This window comes from Lagenorhynchus albirostris, chromosome 8, assembly GCF_949774975.1.
Source record: "Lagenorhynchus albirostris chromosome 8, mLagAlb1.1, whole genome shotgun sequence".
Lineage (NCBI taxonomy): Eukaryota > Metazoa > Chordata > Mammalia > Artiodactyla > Delphinidae > Lagenorhynchus > Lagenorhynchus albirostris.
Genome location: NC_083102.1, coordinates 39806328 through 39833696, shown reverse-complemented (window position 1 = coordinate 39833696; position 27369 = coordinate 39806328). Strand labels below are relative to the sequence as shown.

The 27369-nt window shown below is 37.4% G+C and overlaps 2 protein-coding genes across 3 annotated transcripts; one reads left to right on the top strand and one right to left on the bottom strand.

Annotated features, from left to right (window-relative positions):
* Positions 1-5950: 5950 nt before the first annotated feature.
* On the bottom strand, positions 5951-13896 carry THAP5 (THAP domain containing 5). The gene is made up of 3 exons (XM_060156842.1): positions 13710-13896; positions 9790-9982; positions 5951-9271 (listed from the first exon to the last, which is right to left on the bottom strand). Exons 1-3 carry the CDS (start codon positions 13787-13789, stop codon positions 8357-8359), a joined length of 1188 nt encoding a protein of 395 aa, XP_060012825.1. The 5' UTR covers positions 13790-13896; the 3' UTR covers positions 5951-8356.
* A 110-nt stretch (positions 13897-14006) lies between these two features.
* Positions 14007-18649, top strand: DNAJB9 (DnaJ heat shock protein family (Hsp40) member B9). Of its 2 annotated transcripts, none has more exons than XM_060156850.1 (3): positions 14007-14326; positions 15827-16053; positions 16980-18649. In XM_060156850.1, the coding sequence occupies exons 2-3, from the start codon at positions 15837-15839 to the stop codon at positions 17432-17434; spliced, it is 672 nt and encodes a 223-aa protein (XP_060012833.1). In that variant the 5' UTR covers positions 14007-14326; positions 15827-15836; the 3' UTR covers positions 17435-18649. The 2 variants fall into 2 exon arrangements, with proteins under 2 accessions (XP_060012833.1, XP_060012832.1); XM_060156849.1 differs by having other exon boundaries at positions 14008-14179.
* The last annotated feature ends 8720 nt before the right edge of the window (positions 18650-27369 follow it).

Genomic DNA, 27369 nt, shown 5'->3' with positions numbered 1-27369 from the left:
AGGTATCAGCAGGTTTGGTTTCTCCTGATTCTCCTCTTTGTTTGCAGCAGACTGCCTTTTCACTGTGTAACTCACATAGTCTTTCTGTGCTCTCAAATTCCTGGTGTTTCTGTGTGTTGAAATTTCCTCTTCTTATAAAGACTCCAGTCAGATTGGATTAGGGCCCACTCTAATGGCCTCATTTTATTTAACTAAATCACCTCTTTAAAGGCCCTATATCCAAATACAGTCCCAGTCTAAGGTACGTTTTTTTTAATGCTTCAACATCTGAATTCAGGGGTAGGGGACACAATTTAGCCCATAACACTGGACTTGTTTATTTGAAGTTTACTGTCACTTTTTCATTTGTGATTCACAGAAATCAACTTCTTTTTCTCTTTATTTCCATACAACCTCCTCATTCTTGACCATCCTTGTCTGTTCCTAGTATATATCCTCCCTTTCAGAACTTTCCTTTTACTCTTTAGCTATATTTATCAAGACAAAGTGGAATAGAAAGATTCAAAAAGAATAAATTGCTTTGAACTTAATACTTAATACATGATGAAATTCCATTTCATTTTTACTCCATAACTTCTCCAGGCTTTATTTTTACCTTTAATCCACATATACATTCATTCATCATTTAGAAATTTTCACTATAGATTTTATTGGATTGTTGGTACATATAATACTGGCATTGTTAAAGCATGACTACCTGAGTTATAGTACCAAGACACTAATCAGTGACCATTAAAAACAGTCAAATTTATTGATTATTTAGGAACAACAGATTCTTTAACATCTTCTTTCAAAGGAAAAAGGGGCATACATTTTAATGCCTAAGATGAAAATAATCACATTTAAGTCATTTTTAAGGGCAGAATGTTGTTTTGGGGGCAAAATCCACATCACTCTTAACCCAGTGCATTGTGAAAAATCCACTTTATAATCAATATATAATAATCAATATAATTATTTATCATATATTTTCTCTTAAATATCAAATAAAGCATACATTTCAAATATACAGAAAAATCTGAATATTTGTTTATTAATATAGCATCCCTGTGTGATTATCAGAGAATTAAAAAGTAGTTTTAATATTTTTATCCCCTTAGGTAATATGTTTTACTACAAATAACTGAAGTAAGAGAAGAATATGTTAATAGTTCACCCAACATAAGATATTTTGCTAATTTGTTAGACTATTTAAGCTAAAATTTCTTAATTTAAAAAACATCTATAAGAACATTTAAAATACATTTCTGGGAATTCCCTGGCGGTCCAGCGGTTAGGACTCCACGCTTCCACTGCAGGAGGCATGGGTTCGATCCCTGGTTGGGGAACTAAGATCCCGCATGCCACATGGCGTGGCCCAAAAATAAATAAAATAAAAAAATAAATCTCATATATTTTAGAATTTGTAGGTTCCAGTTCCGATAGTGAATATTTGTCACATTTCCATTACCTGAATGTATGTAATCAAGCCCTTCTAAAACATAGGGTCATTCAATGACCTTACACCTGACAAAAATACAACACTATATTACAATGCCTGAAAAGAAGACAAAACACAGATAGTCGTGAATGGAAAAGCTAACACTAATAAAACAGCACAGATACATGAGATAGTCAATACCGTGGCCCAAGACTCTGGGATCCAGGGCAATCTGGAGCCCTTGGCATAAGTGTGGGGGACATAGAGGTGGAGTCTGAAAAGGAATGTCCATTTGAGGGAATGAATTCTCTCTACTATGAAAATATAAGAAAATGTTTCTCTTACATTATCTAGAAGGTGTAGAATTTACAGAGAGGGAACAGGTGATTAAGTTTACTAGTGATGCAGAACAATAGGTCACCATATTTAATTAGACACTGCATACTATTTATATACATGCCATAGAGAAGACTATTAAAAACCTGAACCTTGGAACAAAACCACTGAGGTGTTTGTGACAGATTAATGATGATTAATGATGGGCTGTCTTTAGGGTTTCTCTGAGATTGTGAGTAAAGTGAGATTATTATGTTAAAGCTTCTTTTATTAAAGTATCAAATATATATCATATTAATTAAACCTAGCTTATTTATTTCAAAATTGGGGATGGAAATAGCTCTAAATTTATATTAAAACAATTTAGCTGATTAGTTCATATTAGAGTTAAACCTACTCTCACCCCTGTAAAGGTTTTATGTTATCCTCTCCAGTAGTGCCTGCTTCTTATTTTCTCTGGGAATAGAGAAGTGGGCCGGTGCGTCATTACAAGCTCAGAGGAGAGACATGAAACTAGAATTTGCTAGCAAGTGGGAAAATGATATGCAAAAATGTCATCCTCATTTGGCTCACATTTTACTGCTGCAGAGAACTAAAGAAGTCAGTTAGCTGCTCCGCCTGCACCCACCCCACTCCACGCCACTTCAACCACTTATTAAAAGGGCAATTGCCCCTTTTCAGAGTTTTAGTGAGTTAGAGGAGCATTCTTCTGCCTACCATAGTGCCTAACTTCAATCCCAAGTTTACTGAATCCAAATCATCAAGTCTTTCACTGTAAATCCCCACTCCCCCTCAAATGTTCTTAAAACAAAGAGCAATCATAACAAAACTATAAGAATGACGTCTAATCAGAGTTGACCTTTAGAGTTACTTTAATAAGCCTAACATACTCTTTTGTCATTTCAACTAAAATATGTAATTTTAAATTCTGAAACATTTTAAAAAGAGTAATAAAGCAAACCTGTACCTATTATTTCAATAGATAATATTTTTGTCATCTTTATTTAGCTCACTTATTTTTTTAAAGAAGTGACACATAAAATCTCTCCACCATCACCCCTTCTTGCCTCCTCAGAGGTAATCATTATCCTGAAGTTGGTGTGCTTTTTCATCCTTTACATAGGAATGTAAATATAAGCAACATGTATTACTGTTTTGTGTATTTTAAAATTTTAATTAAGTAGTAGACTGTTACCAAACCTTTTGCAACTTACCTTTTTTCACATAGTTTGGGTATTTATTCATGTAGATGCATGTAAATCTAGTTCATTCATGTTAACTACTGTATAATACTCTATTGTTTTGGTTTATAGAGGTGTTTATAATTTTTTTTTTCAGTGAATTATGTGATGAGATCCTCAGCTTGGGGGAGGAGGAAGGGGTAGTAGGAGGGGAAGGGAGCAGTGTGAGGGAGAATTGAACTGGAGGTAGAACTAGAACTACACAATCAGCTCTCCTGGTTCTTAGGCCTTCAGACTTGGACTAGAACTACACCAAAGGCTCTCCTGGGTCCCTAGCTTGCCAACTGCAGACCTTGGAATATCTCAGCCTGAAGAACAGCGTGTTTCTCTGGAAAACACAGCCTAAAACACTGCCTAACAATCCACCCCAAAAGAAACATTTTGCTTACAATTTTGTGGTTAAGGAATTCAGGAAGAGCTTAGCTAGGTGGCTGCATTTGCTGCATTTTGAGTCTCGAGTCGCTGGGGCTGGAGAATCATTTTCCAAGGTGGCTTCTTCACACGTCTGATATCTCATCCTCCAGAGTTTCTCCATGTGACTTTGCTTTTCCAGCATGATCTCAGGGTAATCACACATTACATGGCACCTGGCATTCCAAGAGGAAGCAAAAGCTCCAAAGAGGATGTGAAAGCTGCCCGGCCCATTAAGGGCTGAGTCTGGAACTGGCAGTGTCACTTTCACTGTATTTTACTGATCAAAGCAGTCACACGCTCTTCCAGATTAAAAAAAAAGGTAGAGAGAGCTTCCCTGGTGGCGCAGTGGTTAAGAATCTGCCTGCCAGTGCAGGGGACATGGGTTCGAGCCCTGGCCCAGGGAGATCCCACATGCCACAGAGCAACTAAGCCTGTGCACCACAACTACTGAGACTGTGCTCTAGAGCCCAAGAGCCACAACTACTGAGCCTGCATGCCGCAACTACTGAAGCTTGTGTGCCTAGAGCTCATGCTCTGCAACAAGAGAATCCACCGCAGTGAGAAGCCCGCACATCACAACGAAGAGTAGCCCCGCTTGCCGCAACTAGAGAAAGCCCACGTGCAGCAACAGAGACTCAACACAGCCAAAAATAAATAAAACAGATTTATTAAAAAAAAAAAACAAGGTAGAGAAATAAACTCCACCCCTTGATAAGGGAGTGGCAAGGTCATATACTGCAGAAGAGAATACAGGATGAGATATATTTTGTGGCCATTATTTGCAAAATAGAACCTACGACAGGGATGATAGACTGTGGAAGAGTGGTTGGTTGCAGTGTGAGTTGTTTTAATAACTGTGCTAAACAGAAGGTGGTGGTCAGAATGAGGAGTTTGAAGGTGACATTTTTCAATGGGACGCAAGTACTGGTGATGACAAAGGTCTACCATTGACCACAGAAATGAGGTGGCTGAAGAGGAATGGAGGAAAAGTTCACTGGAGATGAGGTGGTCAAGTAACCAAAAAGCCAGAGGGTGGAGAATAGGTTAAAATGATAAATGAAACAAAGACCCTTTCTTGAAGGAACTTCTTCTCTCTTATACAGATACATCTTGTCTCCCACCCCCACCCCCCAATCTTCTCTGTAGCTTTTTCCCTCTGACAATTGTGAATGAGTGTTTCTACCCACCCACCTCACCCACAAAAATACAAAACAGCATAATCTAAAAAAGAAAGATGTACTTGAACACCAAATTAGTTGGCAGAACTGTTCAATTTAGCTAGAAACAGAAATATTTATCTGCACATTAATATTCCAACTCTTAATATATGGCTGATTTTTTTTCAAGATCTAAAATATGCAGAAAAGTTCCCTGCTTGATGTTTTTATTTTAAAAAGTTTTATTCTGCATATTTATAAAGTTGAGTTTTTTTTTTTTAATAACTGCAAAAGAAATTCAGTCACACCTAATGATTGATTAACAGAATGTAGTGGTGTACTATCTAAACAAATCGTGCTGATGTGCCATAATAAATTGTCTATTAGTAAAGAAAATACACTTTAGGGCACAGCATCATATCACAAATTACAGTAAGGATACTTTGCAAGAATTTAGTCAAACTAGAGAATTCTGAGTAACTGCATCTTTTGAATGCAGCACTTAAAAATGTAACAACTCTGGGGCTTTCCCAGTGGCGCAGTGGTTGAGAGTCCGCCTGCCAATGCAGGGGACATGGGTTTGTGCCCTGGTCCGGGAAGATCCCACATGCCGCGGAGCGGCTGGGCCCGTGAGCCATGGCCGCTGAGCCTGCGCGTCCTGAGCCTGTGCTCCGCAACGGGAGAGGTCACACAACAGTGAGAGGCCCGCGTACGGGGGGGAAAAAAAAAGTAAGAACTCTGTGCATCCTTTTTCTTAAAAAAATGACCTTGTGTGTGTCACAGAAGTGCTGCTTTATTGCTGCAGAGGTCAAAGTTCAAGGATCAAGAGGTACAGGAGAGAATACAAAGGTAGCTTTAAGAAAACTGGTTTTATGTATAAAAAAGAAAGTTTATAAAACTTAATTTACAAACCAAGAACAAAGTAGTATGCATGCCTTATGTATAAGCATCCTTAAAACGTCAAAATTTTTGAAATGCATAGCCAGAAAACAAAAAAACACTACTGCCCCTTGCCAAAACCTGCATGATGTTTAGATCAACGTCACATATTATTTATATGATGAAGTCTTTCTAAATTTGACTTACCAATCTCCCTGACATGTAGGCATAAACAGCTTCCTTAGACTTATTTCCTTTTTAACTATCAGATAGAAAGTAGGAAATAGTCTGTGGTGGGGATAGCCTTCTACAACAAAAATCAGTTAATAGGTGGCGTAGCAGATAACTGGTAAATGGTACTGTCCATTGGAAACATGGAATGTTTTAAAGATTATATGAAGATCTATATCCTTCCCTAATCATTCTCAAGGTATCAAGGATATATTTGTTAAGAAGGTTCTTGATTTTAGGTGACCAGAACCAAGAAATTCTAAGTAGGCAAATTCAAAATATTCATCCAAACATTTATTGAGTTAATATTACATTGTCAAAGAAACGAAAGTGAATAAAAATTCTGCTTTCAAAAAGCATACAGTCCAGTTGAAGAGAAAGCTATGGATAACATCATGATATAAAACAGTGTAAACACTGTTACGGTGTTATAAAACAAGGCTCAGTGTTATAAGACAAAGCCCTGTAGGAAAAGAGAAAAAACAATTTTGACTGGTAAGAAGGGATGACATTCCAACAAAATCGAAATACAATTTTAACAGACTGGTTGAACTTAGAGAATAAAATAAGAAGACACAAAAACAAGTACCTGTCTAGCATGTTTGAGAAATGCTAAGAAGTCCAGTGTGGCTAGAACACAGGATGAACAGAATCACAGAGGATCATATACACGATAGTAACAAGTTTTGCTTAATTCTGTAGGTATTAAAGAGTGATTACAGATTTCTCAGCTAGGAAAGTTAGGTGGTGTGCAGGTGATACAGCTAGATCTATAGCTTAGGTAAAAAGCTGATAGCAGAGTCCAGGAAAATATGGAAGCAGGAGATTGAAAATATAGGTACTACTAGTTAAGAGGCTGCTATAAGAATGTAAGTAAGAAATAAAGTTGGTCAGAACCCCCAAATAAAATTTATTGGTTAACTGAGTTAGAGGGAACATTCTGAACTGAATATAGAAAAGCCAAGAAAGTATCTTAAATACTTATGATTTAGTAGTTTAAAGAAACACAACTAGTTTAAATTATTCCTGAGTAAACTATAACTTTAAATAGAAAATAACTGCAATGTACAACATATTTTATAATGACTTAAAAAGGCTATTTACATCTATATTATTTATTTTAAATACCAGCAAAATGCAACTTAAAAATAACATCACATCAACTTTACCAATTATATACACATAATTTATGCAAAAATTTTAAGGAATTTTGCCCCACCCATAGCCACACAATAAGGACACCACTAATCAACTTTTTATAATTAGCTGACACACATTCATATACTAATTAATTTTATTAGCCTAAAAAAACTAAGTGACATATGGCCCCAAATAATCATCCATTTACAAAACAATTAGTATACTATTTGCTGTGTAGTCAACTAATATTTATTGAGCACCTCCTATTTTCTGGCACCAAAAACACATTTACTACCTTACAGAATTCAAAAAACCATCCTTCAAAATAGGTAACAGTATTTTTATATAACAGATGAGAAAACTAAGAATCAGGCTGACAGGAATTTGCTTAATACCATAAAGAGCAACATATTTAATTATATTAACTGCCAATTCTAAGGGATCATCTATTTTTCACATTTGTGTTGCTACGACTATGTCTCTGCTTTTACGTTTCATTTTATTTCTATCACCATTATTTCTCTTTCCCACTTGTCTCTCCAAGGTTATCACCACCTATCTATAATTTCTTTTACTAAAATACATGTAAGTGGGAAGGTGTAACATTAAGTATTACTCTATCATTCTGGAATTTTAAAACAACATATGCACACATTTTTAAAAGTTACACATATTAAATAGATAAAAACCATAATTTTAAAAAAGTATTAAAAATTTAACCTCATTGAAATTTTTGGTTTATAAATATAACCTTAAATACAAGGTGTCAAGAAGCTTAAATGACTGTGTATTATGATGGTCTGCCACATATAAGGTACATATTCTTTCAAGTTTAAAGTACCTCTCCTAAGAACTGGGCTAATGGTTGATTCCTTATTTTAGTTCAATTGGAATAAAATTGTAACTGGAGTATTTTCCTTTATAACACAGAAAACTATAGCGCAAAGGCCAAGCAACACATAATTTAATAAATATTGAGAAGAATCCAACAGTTAGTAATATCAAATGCTAGCCAGCATCTAGTTTTATGTGAGTATAAGATTATCATATAGAAAACTTGTTCTATTAAAAGTATCTAATTAGAAAGGCAAGAAACTATAAAGAAACAGACTATGTTAGAGGTCTAGTTAAGTGCCCTCTTTTTACAGATTAGAGACTGAATATCTTGATAAGTAACTTGTCCAAGTCACATGTCAATGGTAGAACCAAGACTGACTCCTGAGGCTGATTTCTATTCTGGGCTCTTGTTTACCATATTCGTGTTCTCTCATTTTACGACTTAACCATATTATTTATTCACTACATTTTAACTTCAAATTTGGAAAATTAACAAGTAATGACACTTCTTCTACCCAACAACTCTCTAGTTTTTCTCAAAAATGAGCATTACAAGAACAGGACGCAGTTCATAACATTAGAGCACTTGCTTAGCTTCATTAAGATAAGAACTTTACACAGGAAAAAGTTCACTTTACATATAATTTGGTTTGGCAAACAAAAAGCTTACATAAAAGTCACAGCTTTAAAATCTCTTTAACCTACATCATAGTAACTTCATACGTTGTGAAATGGTTTTCTATAATCTTGACATTTTCTTCAGATAGCCGGTTTTCCTGTTTTAGCTGCCTTATAAGAGCTTCCAAAGACTTCAATCTTCCTAGAGTTTGTTGTTCTTGTAACTCAAGGAGAGTTATCTTTGAATGTAGTTTAGAGACTTTCTGCCAAAGATGTTCCTTACTTACATCTTGTCTGCAGTAAGAATGCTCAATCTGTAAAACTTCCATCTCATTGTCTACATCCTTATATGAGTCTTCAACATCTATGTCTTCTTCCATTTCCACCTTTTCTTTGGGGGCAGGTATAAAAGAATTAATTGTAGGTTTGGAATTTTCTGTAGGTACAAAAATGGCAATAACAGATTCTTTATTTGTGTTTAATTCTTCAACTCTTTGAGTAATTGTGCTGAACAAGAATGGATTTTCCTGTGCTGACTTAATTTCCACAGAATTATTTGTAAAGTGTGGGTTAGCAAGATGATTGGTAGTTATTTCAAGCACTTCTTGGGCTTCCAAAGACTGCTGAATACCTTCTGAATTTGAAGTTGTCAAAGTAATAGTTGTAGAATTTAGATTCTCAAAAGATGTGTGAAAACCACCTATACCTATGTCTTGACTAACTGATGTTTCCAAGGTAGGTTCTGATTTTCTGGTATCTTGTTTAAGCAGATTAAGAGTTAATACATTATTTTGTAAACTTTCTGTTTTTGTATCTGGTGGCTTTACCAAGGCAGATGAATCAAGTAATTCTGCATGCTCAGGGGGGACATCTGTGTCAACTGTATTCTTCTTTGGCTCATTTGATGAAAATGACTCTTCTGACTTGGCTTTTAGGCATACTTCTTTCTCATCTTTCAATTTTTTCTTCTGAGATTTTTTTTTGGAAGGGTCTTTCTCCTATAAAATAATATTTTCAAATTCTAATAAAGATGTCCTTACTAGGCTTATTCCCTTATTAGTTAGTGCTATTTCAGTACAACTATGAGCAGTATACTGGCCAAGCAAATTTATTCAGTTAAAAAAATGTTTTCAGTATATAACAGCTCAAAATATACTTGAAAACATTTTTTTAAAAAATTATGCATAATCAATATATCAATATAATGGAAAAAAATCTCAGATCACTCACAAGACCAGTAAAATATCTAGATCATTAATTTACATTAATAACTTAACCTGATAATTTATGTATGTTATCCTTGGCTCCTCTGAAGCTATGCTTCAAAACGGTTTAAATCTTTAAAAAATTATTACACTTTCAGTAAAAGCACAAATTAGTTTTTCTTTTTCTCAAATATGTGTTTTCCCAGCAGTTACCTTTCCCTCTCATCCCCTCTACCTGATTACCTGCCACCCTGCAATCTGCCACCATGCTCAGCATTATCCCCTTCTCCCCTACTCCCTGCCTCCAATACCTGATTCTCTTCAGGCAAAGAAAATATTGTTGGAATTGCAGTTTGTTTCAAATAGCGAATACCCCATCTGATGTCAAGAGAGTCAGGAGTAAAATGGTCACTACACAGGAACTGGTATTTACTGGGAACCCATGAATCTCGCTTCATGTTCTTTAACCATTTTTCAAGTCTTTCTTTGTCATGTAGAGGAAACCTGAAAGTAAAAAAAGGAAAACTTTGCTATATTTTAACAATTTTGCCAGATTCCAGGCCTGCACATATAGGTAACCTATCAATCAAGTGCCATAAAAGCAAGACAACCACTCCTACCATACAACAGCATCTTCATGACAACTACTACCATATCATCTCTGCAACAAAGAGGACTAAGATATGAGATGTGTAGCCAAAGCTTTTGTCTGAGAAGAGTGGCTTGTAATACATAACTCAGAGTCCCTTCAAGTAAAACCTGTTACTACAAAAGATAAAATCTATTCATATTTGCTATGGATTACATTTCTTTTTCATTCTGTTGTGTAGTTTGCCTAGAACTAGTGAAGAGCTTTGTAACTACAAAGTCCTATTCAAATATATTTCATAGTAACATAACAAGTCAAACGGTTTCTGGTCTATAATTCAAGAAGTATTAAACTTCAGGCTCTTACATTAATATTTTTAAAATACAGAGATGTTAATTCAAACAAATGGTTTAGCTGACATAAATGAATACTCAATCTTATAAAACTTCTAATCCTCCATTCTCTTTACTAGAATCAGCCTCTATTCTATCCATTTGTAATTTAGTCCAATATTTCTAGTCTTCTACAGCTGGTAGATTGGGAACTCTAAAATTCAAGTGTTCAAGTTCTGAAAGAGAAATTGACACAATAACTAAACGTGTTAAAGGACAGACTCAGATATTTTACAATATGAAACAAACAGAAAAGATAGAGAAAAGTAAAACAGCTCTTTATACGTGTTCTTCCTGTACTGAGTAACCTGGATTTTTAGAGTTGGCTTTAACGTACTACAATGTGTTTTATGGGTAAAACTGGACTAATGGCAGAATTTGACAGAAAACTTTATTCTACCAGTCTAATAAGGTTTGAGTTAAACTGAATTAAACAACAGTGATTTATACTTCTTTTGAAGATTTTACAAGAATACAGTCCAAGACACATACTACATAATAATTTCCTACTTATAAAAAAGTTACATAGGGTTTCCCTGGTGGCGCAGTGGTTGAGAGTCCGCCTGCCGATGCAGGGGACACGGGTTTGTGCCCTGGTCCGGTAAGATCCCACGTGCCGCGGAGCGGCTGGGCCCGTGAGCCATGGCCGCTGAGCCTGCGCGTCCGGAGCCTGTGCTCCGCAGCGGGAGAGGCCACAACAGTGAGAGGCCCGCGTACCGCAAAAAAAAAAAAAAACAAAAAAAAACCCACAAAAAAACCAAAAAACAGTAACATAGAAGGTTCTCATACAAAAAGCAGCTGTTATACATTCCTCCCAATCACAACCATTTATGCTTCGTAGTAGCACGATTTTCTAAAATAAATATTGATAACTTTGTAAGATGCTAGACGAAAAGAGTCTGGGTATTTTGTAGGAAATAATTTTTAACCCTGATATCCTTCCGTGGAAAACTCAGATTATCTACCTTTGGAAGTTTTTACCATAGGTATAATATTCATACATGGCTTGAAAATTTTTTAACCTTACATATATCAATGACTTAGGTTATAAGTATGATAGGCCTAACGAGAAAAGGCACTTAATGGCAAAAAGCATTTTCTTTTCAGAGGACTTGGAACTCTGTTATCCAGAGATAAGTTTATACCTTTTCTGTTATAGCTAAAATGAGAATATGCCTTTTACAAAAAAATTTTTTAAATGTAATTTCATGTATATGGATGCCATTTGTAAATTATTTCTATTGTACCTATATGTTATCAAACAATTAAAAAAATACACTTTGTGAATGTCTTTATTGGTAATTGTATTGCAATGCTTTCTTAACAGGTAAATCTCTAAGAACTCTCCTAGAATATGTTTCTGGAACAACTTAGTATCTCTACATTGGTTCAGTTTGTTTGACTGGTAATTTTGTTTCTCTGTCTTATTAATTCTCCCCAAAACATAAAATAATCACTGGTATAAACTGGTCACCATATGCATATATTCACTGAATTCTCAAATTAGTATAAATTTATTTTGTAGCTTGCTATAGTGTTAGCATGAGAAAATTCAATTCTTCAAGTTTGGTGCTATTAGGGGAATAAAACTAATTCAATGTTTAGTTTGCTGACTACACATGAAATTTCAAAAACTCACTTAAAAACTCCACTTTCAGTAAATTCATTTTGAGGAAAAAATTCTTTATAATTGTCTTCCTCCGGCATTATTATTTTTCACTCCTTAAAAATAGTAACCACGCAGTCCACAAAGATTAAAAGAATTTTTAGTCTGAGGTTATGACGCTCCCAAATCCAAGGCCAAGGAAATATGGGGTTAAATCAAGCTCAACATGATCCTTTGCTACAAACCTCCTCAGAGCCAGAGCCATTAATATACTAGCATATATTTCTCCCCCTAAAATATCTCTTTGCAACTTGTGGAAGGGCTTCGAGGAAGATAATCCTGGAAATATTGCCACATGGTGTGAATTATTTGGAGTTATCAGTTTTTTTATTAGTTAAGATAATGAAAAGCAGCTGAGTCATTAGTGAACAGAAAGCTTTAGGTCTAATGTCAAATAAGCTTCACAAAATAGCTAGTGAAAATTCAAAGAAAGTTAAAGACAACCAGGTTAGGGCTAAATTAATTATTTTTAAATACAAGAAATAAAGCAAATAGAATAACATAAATACGTTGACTTTCATAAACACTAAGCACGTTATGAGTGCCAAACGCCATTTTATGTCTTTACACACTACGTGTGAATTAGGTATTACTAGTGTCTCCACTTTACAGATGGGAGGTCTTAGCTAGAAGGGTTAAATAATTTACGGCCAGTTATTCAGCTACAAAGTAGTGGAGCCAGTATTTGAACCTAAGTCTGGCTTTGGAGTCTGGCCTCTTACTTATTACACAATACTGCTTCACTATTCTTCCAAATAAAAATGGGTACTTCTCGGGTTCCACGAAAATATTTCGTGGCCGCAGTAATTTGGAATACAGGTATTCTCCACTTCTCCAAAGTTCGCTTTCTGCCACTTCACTTTTAGGAAAGTTAGGTCTAACAGGTACTGATGCCCGAACAAGATTTTCGCTTTCACCAAAAAAAAAAAAAAGCAGTTGCTTCCTCGCTTAGGAAAGGTTTCAGAGTAACGCTCTACGTTGGGAGGGCGGGAAAAACCTGTTAGCCCTGACTTACCCTGCTCTCTGAACGAATGGAGAGTATCTAGAGCCCTGAGCAGGAGGTAGGTTATAATTCTGGGTCTGCCACAAAACTTTCAAGGTCACTTACCTAACCTTTCTCAAAGCCCTCAGTTTCGTCAGGAGAAAGTGGAATTAAATAACAACTATGCGACCTAACTCACTGGAAGTGTAAGTTAACTTTAAGTGCACCTTCCCACTTGGCACGTCTGATGCACCTGAAGTGGTGGTTAAGGTCGTCAATGAGATGAGTTCCGGGGAGGTGGGGAAACGCTCTGAAAACCACGGAGCATCGCGCAAACGTGACTGCTTTAGGCGCCCTATGAACACTCCAACAGGCCCCAACGCCTCGCCACACGCCCAGCGACCTCCCTAGAAACGTCAGAACATTTCCAGGTAAACTGAACTCGAGCCTTCGCGCCCTCCTCCCGCGGAGGGGCCGAACACGACCGCAGAACCAAGGCCGAATTTATAGAGCTGACAGGAGATACGCCAAACCCCAACCCCAAACGCCACAGAACTGCGACCCAGAGGCAAGCTGACGCTTCTGCGTTAGGGACAACTTACGGGTAAAAACTCAGCTTCCGGTCTTTACTGTTTCGTCCCCGGCGGTTCTTACAGCAAATCGCTGCGCAATAGCGGGGCATCGCTGCGGCGAGGCACAGGAGACCCGGGCCGCCGACAGGCACAGGCGGGCCTTCCTCGCTGAGGCGGAGCCGCAGATGCAGGCCACCGGAGCCACTGCGCCTGCGCCAGGCTCGGCGGAACGGAAAGACGGTGCAACCCTCGACTCACTTCCGCTTCTGCCGGCTTCAGTACGGCCCTTTCGGGGGTTGGGGCAGGAAGTGACGCACAGGCCGAGCGGCAACAACAGTTTTCCACGTGCGCGTAGGGCGCCAGGGTCAGGTGGGGAGGCGGGAGCCAATAGGAAAGCGTTTCGTGTAGGTCTCCTCCTGAGGTGGTGGCGCGGGCAGCGGCCGGCCCGCCTGTGGGGAGTTGGCTGTGAGGGGACGCGGCGGCGACGGCAGGAGTGTGAGGTCGGTGGACAGGCAGCAGTGGGTGCGCACCAGCTCCCGGAGGCCACGGAGGCCGGGGTTGGGGGGGCCAAGCCGCGCAGCCTTGTGGAGTAGCTGGTCAGCACCGCCGGCGCCTCCGGTCTCTGAAGGAGCAGCTGCAGCTGGAGGGTGCGAATGAGGGATGAGGCCGGGGTCTCCGGGAGGGGGTTTAGGCCTCGGTGTCCGCCACGGTCGCTGGTAGGGCTTCGGGCTGCCTGGTGTTCTTCAGGAAGAGAATAGGAGAAAGGAGATGGCCTAAGCACAGTGTAGTGCGGTTTTTTTGGGGGGGTTGTGCCGCTGGCCTTCTCGGGTGTCGGGCAGTTGGACCCCGAGCCGCGGACAACCGGACGGCGGCGCAAGGTCTGACAGGGCGAGTCCAGCCCAACCAGCCACTGGCTCTGGGGAGTAAGGGCCAGGCTTGCCGTCCGCCGGCTCTCGGGAATGAGGAGTCAGTATAACGCAACGGTCCGTCTTTTAGGAGAGTATGGTATATTCAACTTGAAACTGTGGAGTAAGGTTTGTGAAACTGGGAAGATGCCTCCCTGTCAGTTTTAGACCCGCCCTTTGACTAGGGATCAGTCACAGTACGCGCTTGGTTTGTGTTCTTTAAACCAGGAGTTCGTACTTGATCCTTGGTTCGCGTGACTGTGAGTGACTCTCTGGGAAGAAGTAATCCATCTGCTAATTACGCTCTGAACAGGCCAACAGGAGAGCAACGCAGGCAGTTTGCACAAACCAGAGCGTCTTTCGTCCGCTGTTGTGTCATCCTAGGTTCTTAAGGACTCCTGTGGTACGGTGTTCAACAAACAGGGTCGTTTGAATCCCAAGTCATTTAATCTGTACTCTCAAGAATTCTCAGTTGAATTCTAGGTTCAAACTTCTTTAAGGTTAGAGAAACATTTTAACGACTCCTGAGAAGTTAGAAAGAATTTACCTTATCTAAAGTACAAACTATGAAAGTTCATTTTTCTGGCAGCCTTCGCAGAAATCTTAAATTCTATTAATTATGAGTTTTTAACAAAACTCATTTATCCATGCTTTTTTGTTAAATATTTGGGATCTTACAGTTATAAAAAAAGAGAGATTACATTCTATTGTGTTGCGTTGTCAATATTATGTAATATTGAGATTCTCTGTGTGCAATCCTTGGCTCACCTTGCTGAAATGAAAACTGAAAGTTTCTTAGGGAGGGAAGATTACTGCTAATTTAGATATACTGGGCTGATTACCTTGGTAATATACTTTTTTACCATTAAGTTAAAGTTTTTAAAAAATCCCTTTAGAATATGAATTCTAGAAGGGAAGATTGAGATATTGAGATCATTTTAAGCTATATTTTTGTAACTACTGTGTTTATGGCCAGAGTGTTAGTGGAAAGGCAAAGCCAAGAAAGATTTTTCTTAATTTGGTTGAATTATATTTGCTCTCAATATTACAACCAATTTAGGGATAGTGCAGCCTGTATAAGTGAAATAACATGGAAATAGATACAAGATACACTATATATATGCTTAACATTTTGATACTGCATTAGTATACTTTGAATCCTAAAAGCTCATTCAGTTTCTTTTAAAAGAAAAATCTTAAGCTTAGTTCCATGGATAATATTTTTTTTCTTTTCTTTTTTAGGATATTAGAAATGGCTACTCCCCAGTCAGTTTTCATCTTTGCAATCTGCATTTTAATGATAACTGAATTAATTTTGGCCTCAAAAAGTTACTATGATATCTTAGGTGTGCCAAAGTCAGCATCAGAGCGCCAAATCAAGAAGGCCTTTCACAAGTTGGCCATGAAGTACCATCCTGATAAAAATAAGAGTCCTGATGCTGAAGCAAAATTCAGAGAGATTGCAGAAGGTACGTAAATGACTATCTTCAGGGTCTCGCAGATATTAACTAGTAAAGGTGAATGATACCTAAGAAGTTTGTATGTATTTGAAGGTTTTGTGGAGGCGGGAGGGAGAGTGGGATCTACACATGAATATAGTGAGAGTGAGATTCTCAAGGCTATTATAACATATTTTGATCCTGGATGTGTGGAAGTATATTTTTTTTTGGCATTCAGATCTGAAAATGTTGAAAATGTATTATTTCATTCTTTTGTTATTTATAAAGTTGCTTATTGTTTCTATGTCAAAAGGAATTTTAGATACCCAAAACTTATGAATTAATTTAAGAAAGTTTTTATGAATTATGGAGATTAAATATAAAAATATTAATCATAAAAAGATTAAATAGACTCTAAAATGCCTTGGTCTTTTTTCTTCCTCACTTGGTCTACATCTCAAAGCCACATTTGTCTTTAAAGGAAAAGTATGAAACAAGTTTTGCCTTAAGACTAATTCTAAAACAAATTGCATCTCTTGAGCATTTAGTAATTAATGGTGGGTGGAGGTAACTGAGTAGGGAGTTGGAGTTAAACATTTACTTCAACTAGTAAGTGAAAAATGAATTCCTCTGAATTTGCTCATTAAATTCTTTCATACAAGTGATGATTTTGCACAAATAATAACTCTGAAATTGTTGCTCCCATATTTATTTGTATTAATAGTAGCATTTATCAAATATTTATTGGTTATTTACTAGAGGCAGGCATTGTGCTAACTGCTGATAGTGTGCAGTGAATAAGACAAAGTATTTGCCTTTTGTGACTTCTAACTTTTATGTTAGTAGCATTTGGTTTTATTTGTGATGTGAAATACTTTCATAAAATAAATTTAAGAGGTTTGGGTATATGTAATTTTGATTACTTTCAATTACTAAAGTATTTTTATTTCTTTCAGCATATGAAACACTCTCAGATGCTAATAGGCGAAAAGAATATGATACACTTGGACATAGTGCTTTTACTAATGGTAAAGGACAAAGAGCTAGTGGAAGTCCTTTTGAGCAGTCATTTAACTTCAATTTTGATGACTTATTTAAAGACTTTGGTTTTTTTGGTCAAAACCAAAACACTCGGTCCAAGAAGCATTTTGAAAATCACTTCCAGGCACGCCAGGATGGTTCCAGTAGACAAAGGCACCATTTCCAGGAGTTTTCTTTTGGAGGTGGGTTGTTTGATGACATGTTTGAAGATATGGAGAAAATGTTTTCTTTTAGTGGTTTTGACACCACCACCAATCGACATACAGTACAGACTGAAAATAGCTTCCATGGATCTAGCAAGCACTGTAGGACTGTCACTCAACGAAAAGGAAATATGGTTACTACATACACTGACTGTTCAGGGCAGTAGTTTGTCCTTTTTCTGTTCTCTTTAAACCCAACTAGTTGACTCTTCTTCAATATCTTTGATGCAGAACCAATTTTTTGTGAACTATTTTGACAAGTGCATGATTTCACTTAACTTGATATAGCTATCAAATATATTTAAATTGTTTTTGAGAAATTCAGCGACATTCAGTTAGTAGAGAAATAGCTAATTATTAATTTCCCTGATTAGGCAAGTTTCTTTAAAAAAAAGATATTATAATTCTGCCTGGTCTTTTTTCTCTACCTGCCCTTGGGCTTATTAACATGACCAGTTTTATTACCAAGGAAAAAATGAGTTTGCCTGATAAATATTTAAAGGTTAAATTTTAAAAGTTATTGTAGATTTAAATTGTGTGAACTTGAATGATTTTTTTTGCAGTGAAACCTTTGCTAATTTAAAATTGCATGCTCTGTAGCATCTCTGACTTGGGTCACAAAATATGTGAAACTGTATAATTGAGTCATTCAGCAAAGGATAGCAAGCAGTATCTTGGTTAATTTCCACTGAAAGCTTCAGAAAGGTATGGTTTAATATTTACCAGAGAACCATGCAGAAGAATTCGAGTGAAGGAAATGATTGTATTGCTCATAGTCATTTAGACTCAAAAAAAGTTGAAAACTTAACATTGTCCAGAGTTTGTTACATGTTTGGTCCCTGGCTAATGATTTTGTAGTGTTGAAATCATAGCTATTTTACACATATTTTCACATTTCTTCCTTAATTGTTGATGCTCTAGATTTTAGTATGGATTTATGTTTTTTTTTGTGTGTGTGGTTTTTCTTCTTTGCCCTCATCTTTAGAGATTGACTAATACCTCATTCTGTTTATAAAAACAGCCAGTAATTTCTGTGCAACCTTATTATGTGCAATATTTTTAAATCCTAAGAAATGTGTGCTTTTGTTTTCAGATAGACATTTCTTTAGTTCCGCACTTTTCCGTGTTATACTCCACATGAGTATTAATCCTATGGATACATATTAAAACTAGTAAATATCTCATACACCCTTGTGAGTGAGAGAAATATAATATTTACAATATGATGCTCTCTGTTGTCATTTTATTGTTAAAAGTTTAGTCAGCAATTCTGGAGATAGGAAGGGTATATAAGCAATTGGGCTGCTTATACTGATCATAGACCATATTCTAGAAGTTACTTTTCACTAACCTGAAACCCTGAGGTGACCTTGTTAGATTGCCATTTAGTAATTTCTCTTGCTTTCTTATCGTCCTCCATCCTCCTTCCCTCACAGATTTTGGTAGCTTGAAGAATTTGTTAATTATAATTTTGGTGTATTTGTTTGCTAGGAACAAGTATTCTTGCCCCTGCTGCTTTCCTCTTTAGGCCTGGTTGGGAAAAAGCAGACTTTGCATGAAGCTTTATTTGTTAGTGATCATCTTTAATTTGACATCTGTGAAGAAAATGAATTTATTCTATTATGTTTATGCACCTTAATTATTTCCTGAAAGTTATACCTACTACTTTTGTTTGATAATAAGAAAATAGCCATACGTTGTATTTTGGCCTGAGGATTATCTGTGGCCTATTAAACAGAACAAATGAGGCAAAAAAAAAATTATTTTTTCAAATGACGATGAACTTTAAGGATTATTTTAATGTTGTTAGCATCTGTACCCTTGATTATCTTTCTTGTTTTTCCCATTTTAAACATGTATTTGAACCCCTTCTTTTTTTTTAACCTCCCATTTGGCTCTTTGGCATACTTTTTACAAGGAAAAATGTACCATGAATCATAACTCTTGTGATACAAACTAAATATAAAGACGCTTAGGTAATCTACAGGTGTGTGTGTGTGAGTAGTTAGTTATATAAGCAACTAGAAATTAGACCAGTAATCAACATGAAAGTTTCCTCAGTAATTTAAAATTTTTCTTCTTTATAGTTTATACGGGTTGAATGCACAAGGAGAATGGTAAACTCCTGTAGTTATGAAATGACAAAGACAGTAGCTTAATCTACACTCCCTACACAAGTCAACATGTGAAATCTATCACTTTTTTTTCTTTGGCGTAAAATAGTAATATTCATAACATGACTTAATCTTTTTCTTGAACTAATTTCTCTAATTCTTCATGTTTTCTGGATTGAGTATGTCTTGCATTGTATGCTATAGTGCATGTGGTAGGCGTGAAATTCTTTTGGTGCTCCAGATTGGTAGGTAGTTTTGTGCTCTAAATTTCAGGTCCAATTCTGAGATCAGTCCATGAAAATTTAGGTTGCCCAAGGTCAATTAAGAATTTGTACAGGGCTTCCCTGGTGGCACAGTGGTTGAGAGTCCGCCTGCCGATGCAGGGGACACGGGTTCATGCCGCGGAGTGGCTGGGCCCGTGAGCCATGGCTGCTGAGCCTGCGCGTCCGGAGCCTGTGCTCTGCAACGGGAGAGGCCACAACAGTGAGAGGCCCGTGTACCACCAAAAAAAAAAAAAAAAAAAAAGAAAAAGAATTCATACAGTCCTGGGGTAGTTATTCTAATTTTTTTGAAGTAAAAGCAAATAAAAACACACTAGAGGAAAATGAGACTATTGCCAAACAGAATAAAGAAGAGATTGGTATCAGCAGTAGGTCTCTAAGGTTTTATATTTTTCATGTTAATGCTGGCATCTTTAGTCCCAGGTGACAGGTTGAATAAAATCAGTCATGATTGTTTCCCCTCTTGGTCCCAATGACAGAAAATATAATAATGAAGTTGTAAACATGCTGTAAAACACCATACAGAAGTTTTGAGGCATGATATACAGGAAAAGGTATAAAGCAGAAGAAATTGAATTGAGAGGGAAATCAGAGAACCACAGTCAAGGTGTCCTGGAGAAGCTTTTAAGTCTCAGATTTTTAAGGGGGGTGGGGAAGGGGAAGCAAAGTGAAAGAATGGGCCAGAGTAGAACTTCATGGGGAACCCTTGCCCTTTTCTCTCCCCTTCAGGTAAACTGTTGACAGCTTTTTCTGCAGGTCAGGGACTTAGGATAACTTCGAAGAAAGAGATTATCCCTGGGCAGGCTCCCCATTTGAGGGTATTGAGATGCCAAAAAAAGAGCAGAGGTGAAGTGAATTTTTCACTTGGTAATGGAGTGGGTGCTGGTGAGTAATAGCAGCCCTCCACTCCCAGAGTGAATAAAGCCGTCTTACTTTGGCCTGTGTAGGAAACAGTAACTTCTGCGTGCTGACGACATACTCACCTGTAGTTGCCTGCAGGTTGAAATACCGTAACAACTTACAAGAAACCATAGCTCCTATTCAAAAAGGAGCTTTAACATAGGCATACGTAACTGCTGAAGAAACTGTTTTTCTCATCTCTCTGTGCAAGTTGATGTAAGTCCTTCATAAACACATAACAGATGCCCAAGGAATTCAGACATTTAAGGAAAACCAACAGTAAGGAAGAGAAACCCTAACATCCAACCCTGTATTTACTGACATGCATCAATGAATCAGGCATAGGTCCTTATCTTACCTAACCTGCTTACACCAAGGTTTCCTTCCATGTGGTGATGGTGTCAGACAGTATTAGATGAAACAGTATGAATCCACATTTAGTTTACATTTACATCAACCACAGCCAAAGTCAGTGGAAGATACAGCAGATGTGCAATGTGTATGTTCCCTATTGTTAAAAAACAAAATTCACATGAGTGAATTTTAAAAATCTTACTGGCTTTATTCAACGATTCATGTGTTCGGCAGCTTTCCACCTAGCTGATAGAAAGGAGCTCTGAGGAACTAAACAACATGAAAGACTTACAGGCAGGAAGAAGCAGGACAAGGAGGTTATACCAGCAAAAAGTTGTCACAAGGTCATTTTCCTTTAGGGGATGGCAGGGGTCTGTCAGGCAGATTACGTCACTAGTGCCCATCAGGTAGTTCCTGATTGGGTTACGATTCCATTTCTGGGAGAGTTGAAACAGTACTTAAGCTTTGGTTAGGTGTTGTGGGGCTTAGCATAAACAACTTCGTTTTGGGCCTGTTGTCTTATTTTTCACGCTACCATGCAGGCCTTATTTTGACTGTCTTCTGTGAAATTCAGATTCTTCCTCTTAGCTAAACTTTGCTACTTAAACCACTCTTCAGCTTCTCTTCATTCCTTGCCCTGTGGTTGAACTACCCAGTGAAGGGGAGCAGAATTTGCCACCCCAAAAATATGCCTCTTTGGCATAAGGATTATCTTTTACTGATTATTGTAAACAAACAAAATCATAGGAGAAGCTCAGAAAACCAAGTAAATGGTACCCTTCTATAAGAGACGTTTACATTTATAAGCAAATCTTCATTTTTAAGTGTGTCTCCCTCTCTGGACAAGGAAGAGGAGGGTGACAAAATCTCTAGGAACTCTTAGCAGTGAGGAAGGCATGGGCTTAAATCGACACAACAACCATATCCTTGCTTACTGTGCTTTGCCTGAAAATCTCCCATAACTGCCCCCCACTCCAGACATCTTTTTCATCTTTTTGTGTCTTTCCGTAGGTGATGGCTTGGGCCATTCCTGAGTGTTACTCAGTTTTCCTGTCTATCTCCCATATATACAGGAGGTACATGGTATTAAACTTCTTTTTGTTTTTCTCTTGCTAATCTGTCTTTTATTACCTGGGTGGGGACGTTCCTCAGCAAAGAGGAGGACTCTCTAGGAGGCTAGAGGAAAAATAATTTTTACTCCTCTACACTAGATAATTTGCTATACAATTTTATTTATTGTCATTGATAATGTATTGTAAGGAGTATGGGGTGCAGGTGCTTACATTCTCTTGAAAGGAGATGGTAATAACCATAATAAAATAATTACTGTTGACTTAAATAGACTGCCAGTAATTTCTCCAGCAAAAATGGGTTTATTTGGGATCAACAAAGAGTTGCCATTCAGGGTCTGTAACCATGGCAAACCACATCCGATTCCCCAGCAAAAATGGAGAAGAGAATTATTTCATAGAGGGGAAAAGGAAGCCGAGAGGGTTGTAGTAAAGAGTCCATGGCTTTTCATTGGCTGAGTTGTGACAGTCTCAGCCGACCTCTTGTCAGGAAAGAAAGGAAGTCTTTCTTCTTCCTGTTGGGCTCTGCTATGGTGTTAAGGTGTGAGAGCTCCCATTCTGGTCTACCCATTCTATTTAAATAATTGCGATTTCTGTTTATTAATTTTTTACTTTACTATGTAAGGTGATACACTGTACAAAAGAAAGGAAGTGTAATACAGGGGAAGGATATTGGCAGGGCAGGCAGGTCAAAAACGTGTTGCAATTTTCAACTGGATGGTCTGTGTAGGCTTCATTGAGAAGGTGAATTTGCAGGCTTGAGTTATTTGTATGGAAGATGGAAATGTGTGACAAGTTCTAGGAAAAGCAAAGAAGCCAGTGTAGCTGGAAGTCAGTGACACGGGGGAGTAGTTGGAGATGAGTTTATAAAGATAGTGGGGTAGGGGGCAGGACAGATCATGTAGGGCTTTGTCAGCTTTTGTAAAGGGTTTGGCATTGGAATGTGATGTGATAGCTGAGCAAATAAATGATTTTATCTTCTATACGTTTTAAAAGGATCATACTGGCTGCTGTGTTGTTAATAGACTATAGAGGGGCAACAGTGGAACAGAGAGGCCGGTTAGTGTATTTCTGTATTCCAGGATGAGAAATTGATGCAGCTCACACACTACACCAGGAGCGTAGCGGTGGCAGTGGTGGGAAGTGGTTGCCAGTAGGAATTGCTTACCGATTGGATGTAGACATCAAAGAGGAGAAAAGGATGATTCCAAGTTTAGTGTTTATAGAGAACCAGAAGGATATTTGCCATAAACTAAGATGGGGAAAGTTGCAAGAAGACATTTAAGAGGGAAGATGGGAAATTCAGTTTGGACATACCAACTTAGAGACAATGTGTAGAGGGTTGGAGATAGGCCTGAATTTAGAGAGAGTGTGGAGCTGAAGATGTGTATTTTGGAATTGTCAAAATATAGGGAATATTTTAAACCATGAGTGTAAATGAAATCACCAAGGGAATATTTATAGATATAAAAAGAAACAATCCAAGAACTGAACCCTCAGGTGCTCTAAAATTAAAATTACAAGGAGAAAATGAGGAACCCACAAAGGTATCTGAGAAGAAGCAGCCAATGAGTTAGGAGTTTTGTGTCTTGAGAGAAAGTGAAACAAAGTTTATCAAGAAGTAGAAAGTGGTCAACTTTGTAAAATGCTGCCACTGAGTCCAGTAAGAAGATGCCTGAGAAGTAGCCATTGTTCTTTCTAGCAATTTAGAGCTCAGAAATGAACTTGACAAGACTACTTTTTATCAAGTGGTGGGGGTGTGCCCCATTGGAGCAGGTATAGAGAGAATGGCAGCAAAACCAAGTGCTTTTAAAGAAATGTGGAAAAGAATTTATACTGAATACATTTTTGGACAGAATTAACATGGATATTTTACTGGAGTTTCAATTATGACTCCATACGTGAGTAGCAAATAGCTTGCTCTTCAGAATGAGGTTCTACAGGATGATCATAAATATGCTGTGAAAAAAAAATCATGTTCAAATAGATTTGTGAAATATAGATTAAGATTTGAATCTTGTTAAGTGTTTCTTTATAAGGGCGTTCAGTATTGTGATTTATAAGAAATACATGCTTGGTCATTTAGATGATCAGAATACATTTTTCATGTATACAGTTGACCCTCAAACAATACAAGTTTGAACTACACAGGTCCACTTATACACAGATTTTTTTCAATAAATACTTAAAATTTATTTTAAGTACTACGCAGTCTGTTGTTGGTTGAATCTGTGGTTTTGGAACTGTGGATAAAACAAGCTGACTCTAAAGTTATACTCAGATTTTCCACTGCATGAGGTCAGTGCCCCTAACACCCATGTTGTTGAAGGGTTAGCAACTTGGCTTTCATTCAGTTCCCAGTTCCTAAATCCTTTGGAATTTCCTGTGATGACAGCAAAGCAGTGTCTCTTGTTATGCTAAGCATGTGACTTTTGGACCATACCTAAGGATGGGGGCTGGTTGCTAGAAGTGGTTAGAGGGTTAGAACTTTCAGTCCCACCCCTAGGCTTTGGGGAAGGGAGAGGAGCTGAAGATTGAATTGGTAACCAATGATTTAATCAATCCTGCCTCTGTAATGAAGCCTCTATAAAAACCAAAAAAAAAAAAAAAAGGAGAGGGTTTGGAGAGCTTCCAAATGGGTGAACACATGGAGATCAGGGAGAGGTGCACCTGGAGAGGGTGTGGAAACTTGGTGTCCTTTCCACATATCATGCTCTATGCACCCCTTCCATTTGGCTGTTCTTAGTCATATCCTTTTATAATAAATCAGTAAGTAAAGTGTTTCTCTGAGTTCTGTGAGCCTCTCTAGCAAATTAATAGAACCTGGGGAAGGAGTCCAGGGAACCTCCAGTCTGTGGCCAGTTGGTCAGAAGCACAGGTGACAGTCTGGGCTTGCGGTTGGCATCTGAAGTGAAAAATAGTCTTGTAGGACTAAGCCCTTAACCTGTGGGATCTGACCCTGTCTCCAGATAGTGTCAAAATTGAGTTGAATTGTAGCACACCCAGCTGGTGTTAGGAGCATTACTTGGTGGTGTGGGGGGGAAACCTCCCCAAAACATGTTGGATATTTGGGTCCTTGAATACCCATTTATTGGGCTTCTCAGAGTTTTTAATAAGCTAACCTATATTGTGCATCTCCAGTAGAGATACTAAGTATTGTTTGGACCGTAGAATCATTTTTATTGAGTACCAAATCCAGGTGTGCCACAGCAAAAGTTTGGTAAATACTGGCCTAAATAAAACTGAATAACAAATCATAATGAATTTTTAGAACATGTGCATGAACATGTATTAAATGGTACTTCAAGCAGAGCAAGGATTATAGCATATATTATGCTTGTGCTCCCATTCTCCCCCTCCCTTTCTCTTTCTCTCTCATCTGTTTGAATTAAATATGACCTGAAAAAGATTATCCATCAAACACATTATGATTTTATTTAGTGTAGCTTACATTTAATGAACATGCTTTTCTTCTTTTGATCACCACTCTGAATAACATTGTTTTTTCAGAACTATTTTATACCTATAAAAGCCATCATGAAGCAAATTATGACAGTACAACTTATGTAAATGAAAAGCTCCTTTATTATTCTTCCAAGAAAATAAAAACTAGTCATTATTGTTTCTATGTTGTATTTTAAAAATAAGACGGTATTTGAGGACAGAAGAGTCAAAGTGGATAAAGAGCGAGAATGATTCTTATAGTCTCATCTGTTTACTTTTGGGCTAGTATTAGGAACTGATGCTATCAAACAGGTTCTGACAGTGAGGAATGAAATAATTACAGGCACACACACACACCCATACATATTCTGCTTCTTGAAATATTCTTTGGCTATGTCTGCAAAATAATGGGGTACATGGAAACATCAAAATACTAATATAAGTGAGTAGTTTGTTACAGTCTTTCAAGAATCATCTGCTCTTTTTTACTCTGCAAATATGCCTAAATTTAAAAAATTACTGGTCTTATTCCTAATGTAAACTTTAACGGTAGACTTCTGGTGAGATAGTCTCATCTTGTGGGGGGACATAAAGCATCCTTTTCTCACCCAACCCCGACCACACCAAAAAATAAATTATTACAAAAGGGTGACAGGGAGGGAGAGAGAGAAGGAGAATGAAGGGGAGGAGCCGAAGATACCAAGTCTAGAAAAGCAGTGTGTAGAGTTTTTTGGGGAAGAGTTGCAGAGAAATGGGCAGTATTTGGTGGGGAAAGTGGAGTGAAAAGTTTCCTACAAAGTAGCAAGAATTTGCTTCACAGACATGGGGAAAATAATAGCAGATGCTGAAGTGGAATGGAGCAGTGTCTCCAAATATCTGAGGGAAAAATGCTTTTGAACTTTGTAACCAAATTAATATTAATAGAAGGTGAACCCAAAATAAAGACATTTTAGAAATGCAAGAACTCAAAGATTACCATCCACATACCCTTTATGAAAAAAACTACTGGTTTTTTACTCTGAATTACAATGTACAAGAAGGGTTACAACATGGGAAACTAGACAGTGTGGCTGAGTATATACCCTCATGAAGAAATAAAGAAAGCTAGAAAGAAATTGAGAGCATACATTAGAATTTGACACTTGGGAATTTCTCATTTGGAAAACTGATATTGTTTTATTACTCAATTTACAACGAATTTGTTTATATAATATTATAAATGTTTTTCAATTAATCTATAAACAGTACACCAAAGATTTAATTACATTTATTGGTTAATGATGTAAAATGTACCTCACATTGGGAAATAGAAGAAAAAAGGAGAGGAAAAGGCTTAGTGTACCAATTCTATAATCTTTCACGGTAGGTGGTTGATTCTGTCTAAAGTTGATAAAGACCATGATTAGATATATTATTTTCAATTTTAAATGACAACCACCAAAAGATCTGCTAATAGACACTGGTAACATGATAATTTCTGAGGAGTAGTACTGGGAGGTCAGGGAAGACTTAACTTTGCATTTTATATCAACCTGTTGTGTTCGAATTGTTTGTGAATGCATTTTTTTCTACATTAGTATATTTTTAAAGGAAAAAAAAAAGCCTGGTGTATCAGTTAGGATGCCTGCAACTAACAGAAAACCCCTAAATTAAATTTACTCAAGCAATACAAAGCTTATTCTCTTCTTTAACAAGGAGTCCAGAGGTCAGGCAGCTGCAGGAGTGGTATTTGCCAGGAATCTGGTTTTGCTTTTTCATAGCTGTCTGGGCTCTGATCTCTGTGTTGGCTTCATCCTGATGGTTGTTAGGAGCCATGAAACCTTTTCTTGAATGCCCTAAAAAAAATTTTCCCTCCCAACTTACTGGCCAGAAATATTCCATACTGTTACATGTTCACACCTAAACCAGTCGCTAACAAGGAGAATATGACCACCATGCT

Excerpts from the sequence above, each read along its gene's own strand:
- THAP5 (XM_060156842.1), bottom strand. The coding sequence starts at position 13,789 with ATGCCCCGCTATTGCGCAGCGATTTGCTGTAAGAACCGCCGGGGACGA. Across the intron at positions 9,983-13,709 it reads CGGAAGCTGAGTTTTTACCC|GTTTCCTCTACATGACAAAG; the intron begins GTAAGTTGTCCC and ends TTTTACTTTCAG. Across the intron at positions 9,272-9,789 it reads CTTTGCCTGAAGAGAATCAG|GAGAAAGACCCTTCCAAAAA; the intron begins GTATTGGAGGCA and ends ATTATTTTATAG.
- DNAJB9 (XM_060156850.1), top strand. The coding sequence starts at position 15,837 with ATGGCTACTCCCCAGTCAGTTTTCATCTTTGCAATCTGCATTTTAATG. Across the intron at positions 16,054-16,979 it reads ATTCAGAGAGATTGCAGAAG|CATATGAAACACTCTCAGAT; the intron begins GTACGTAAATGA and ends TATTTCTTTCAG.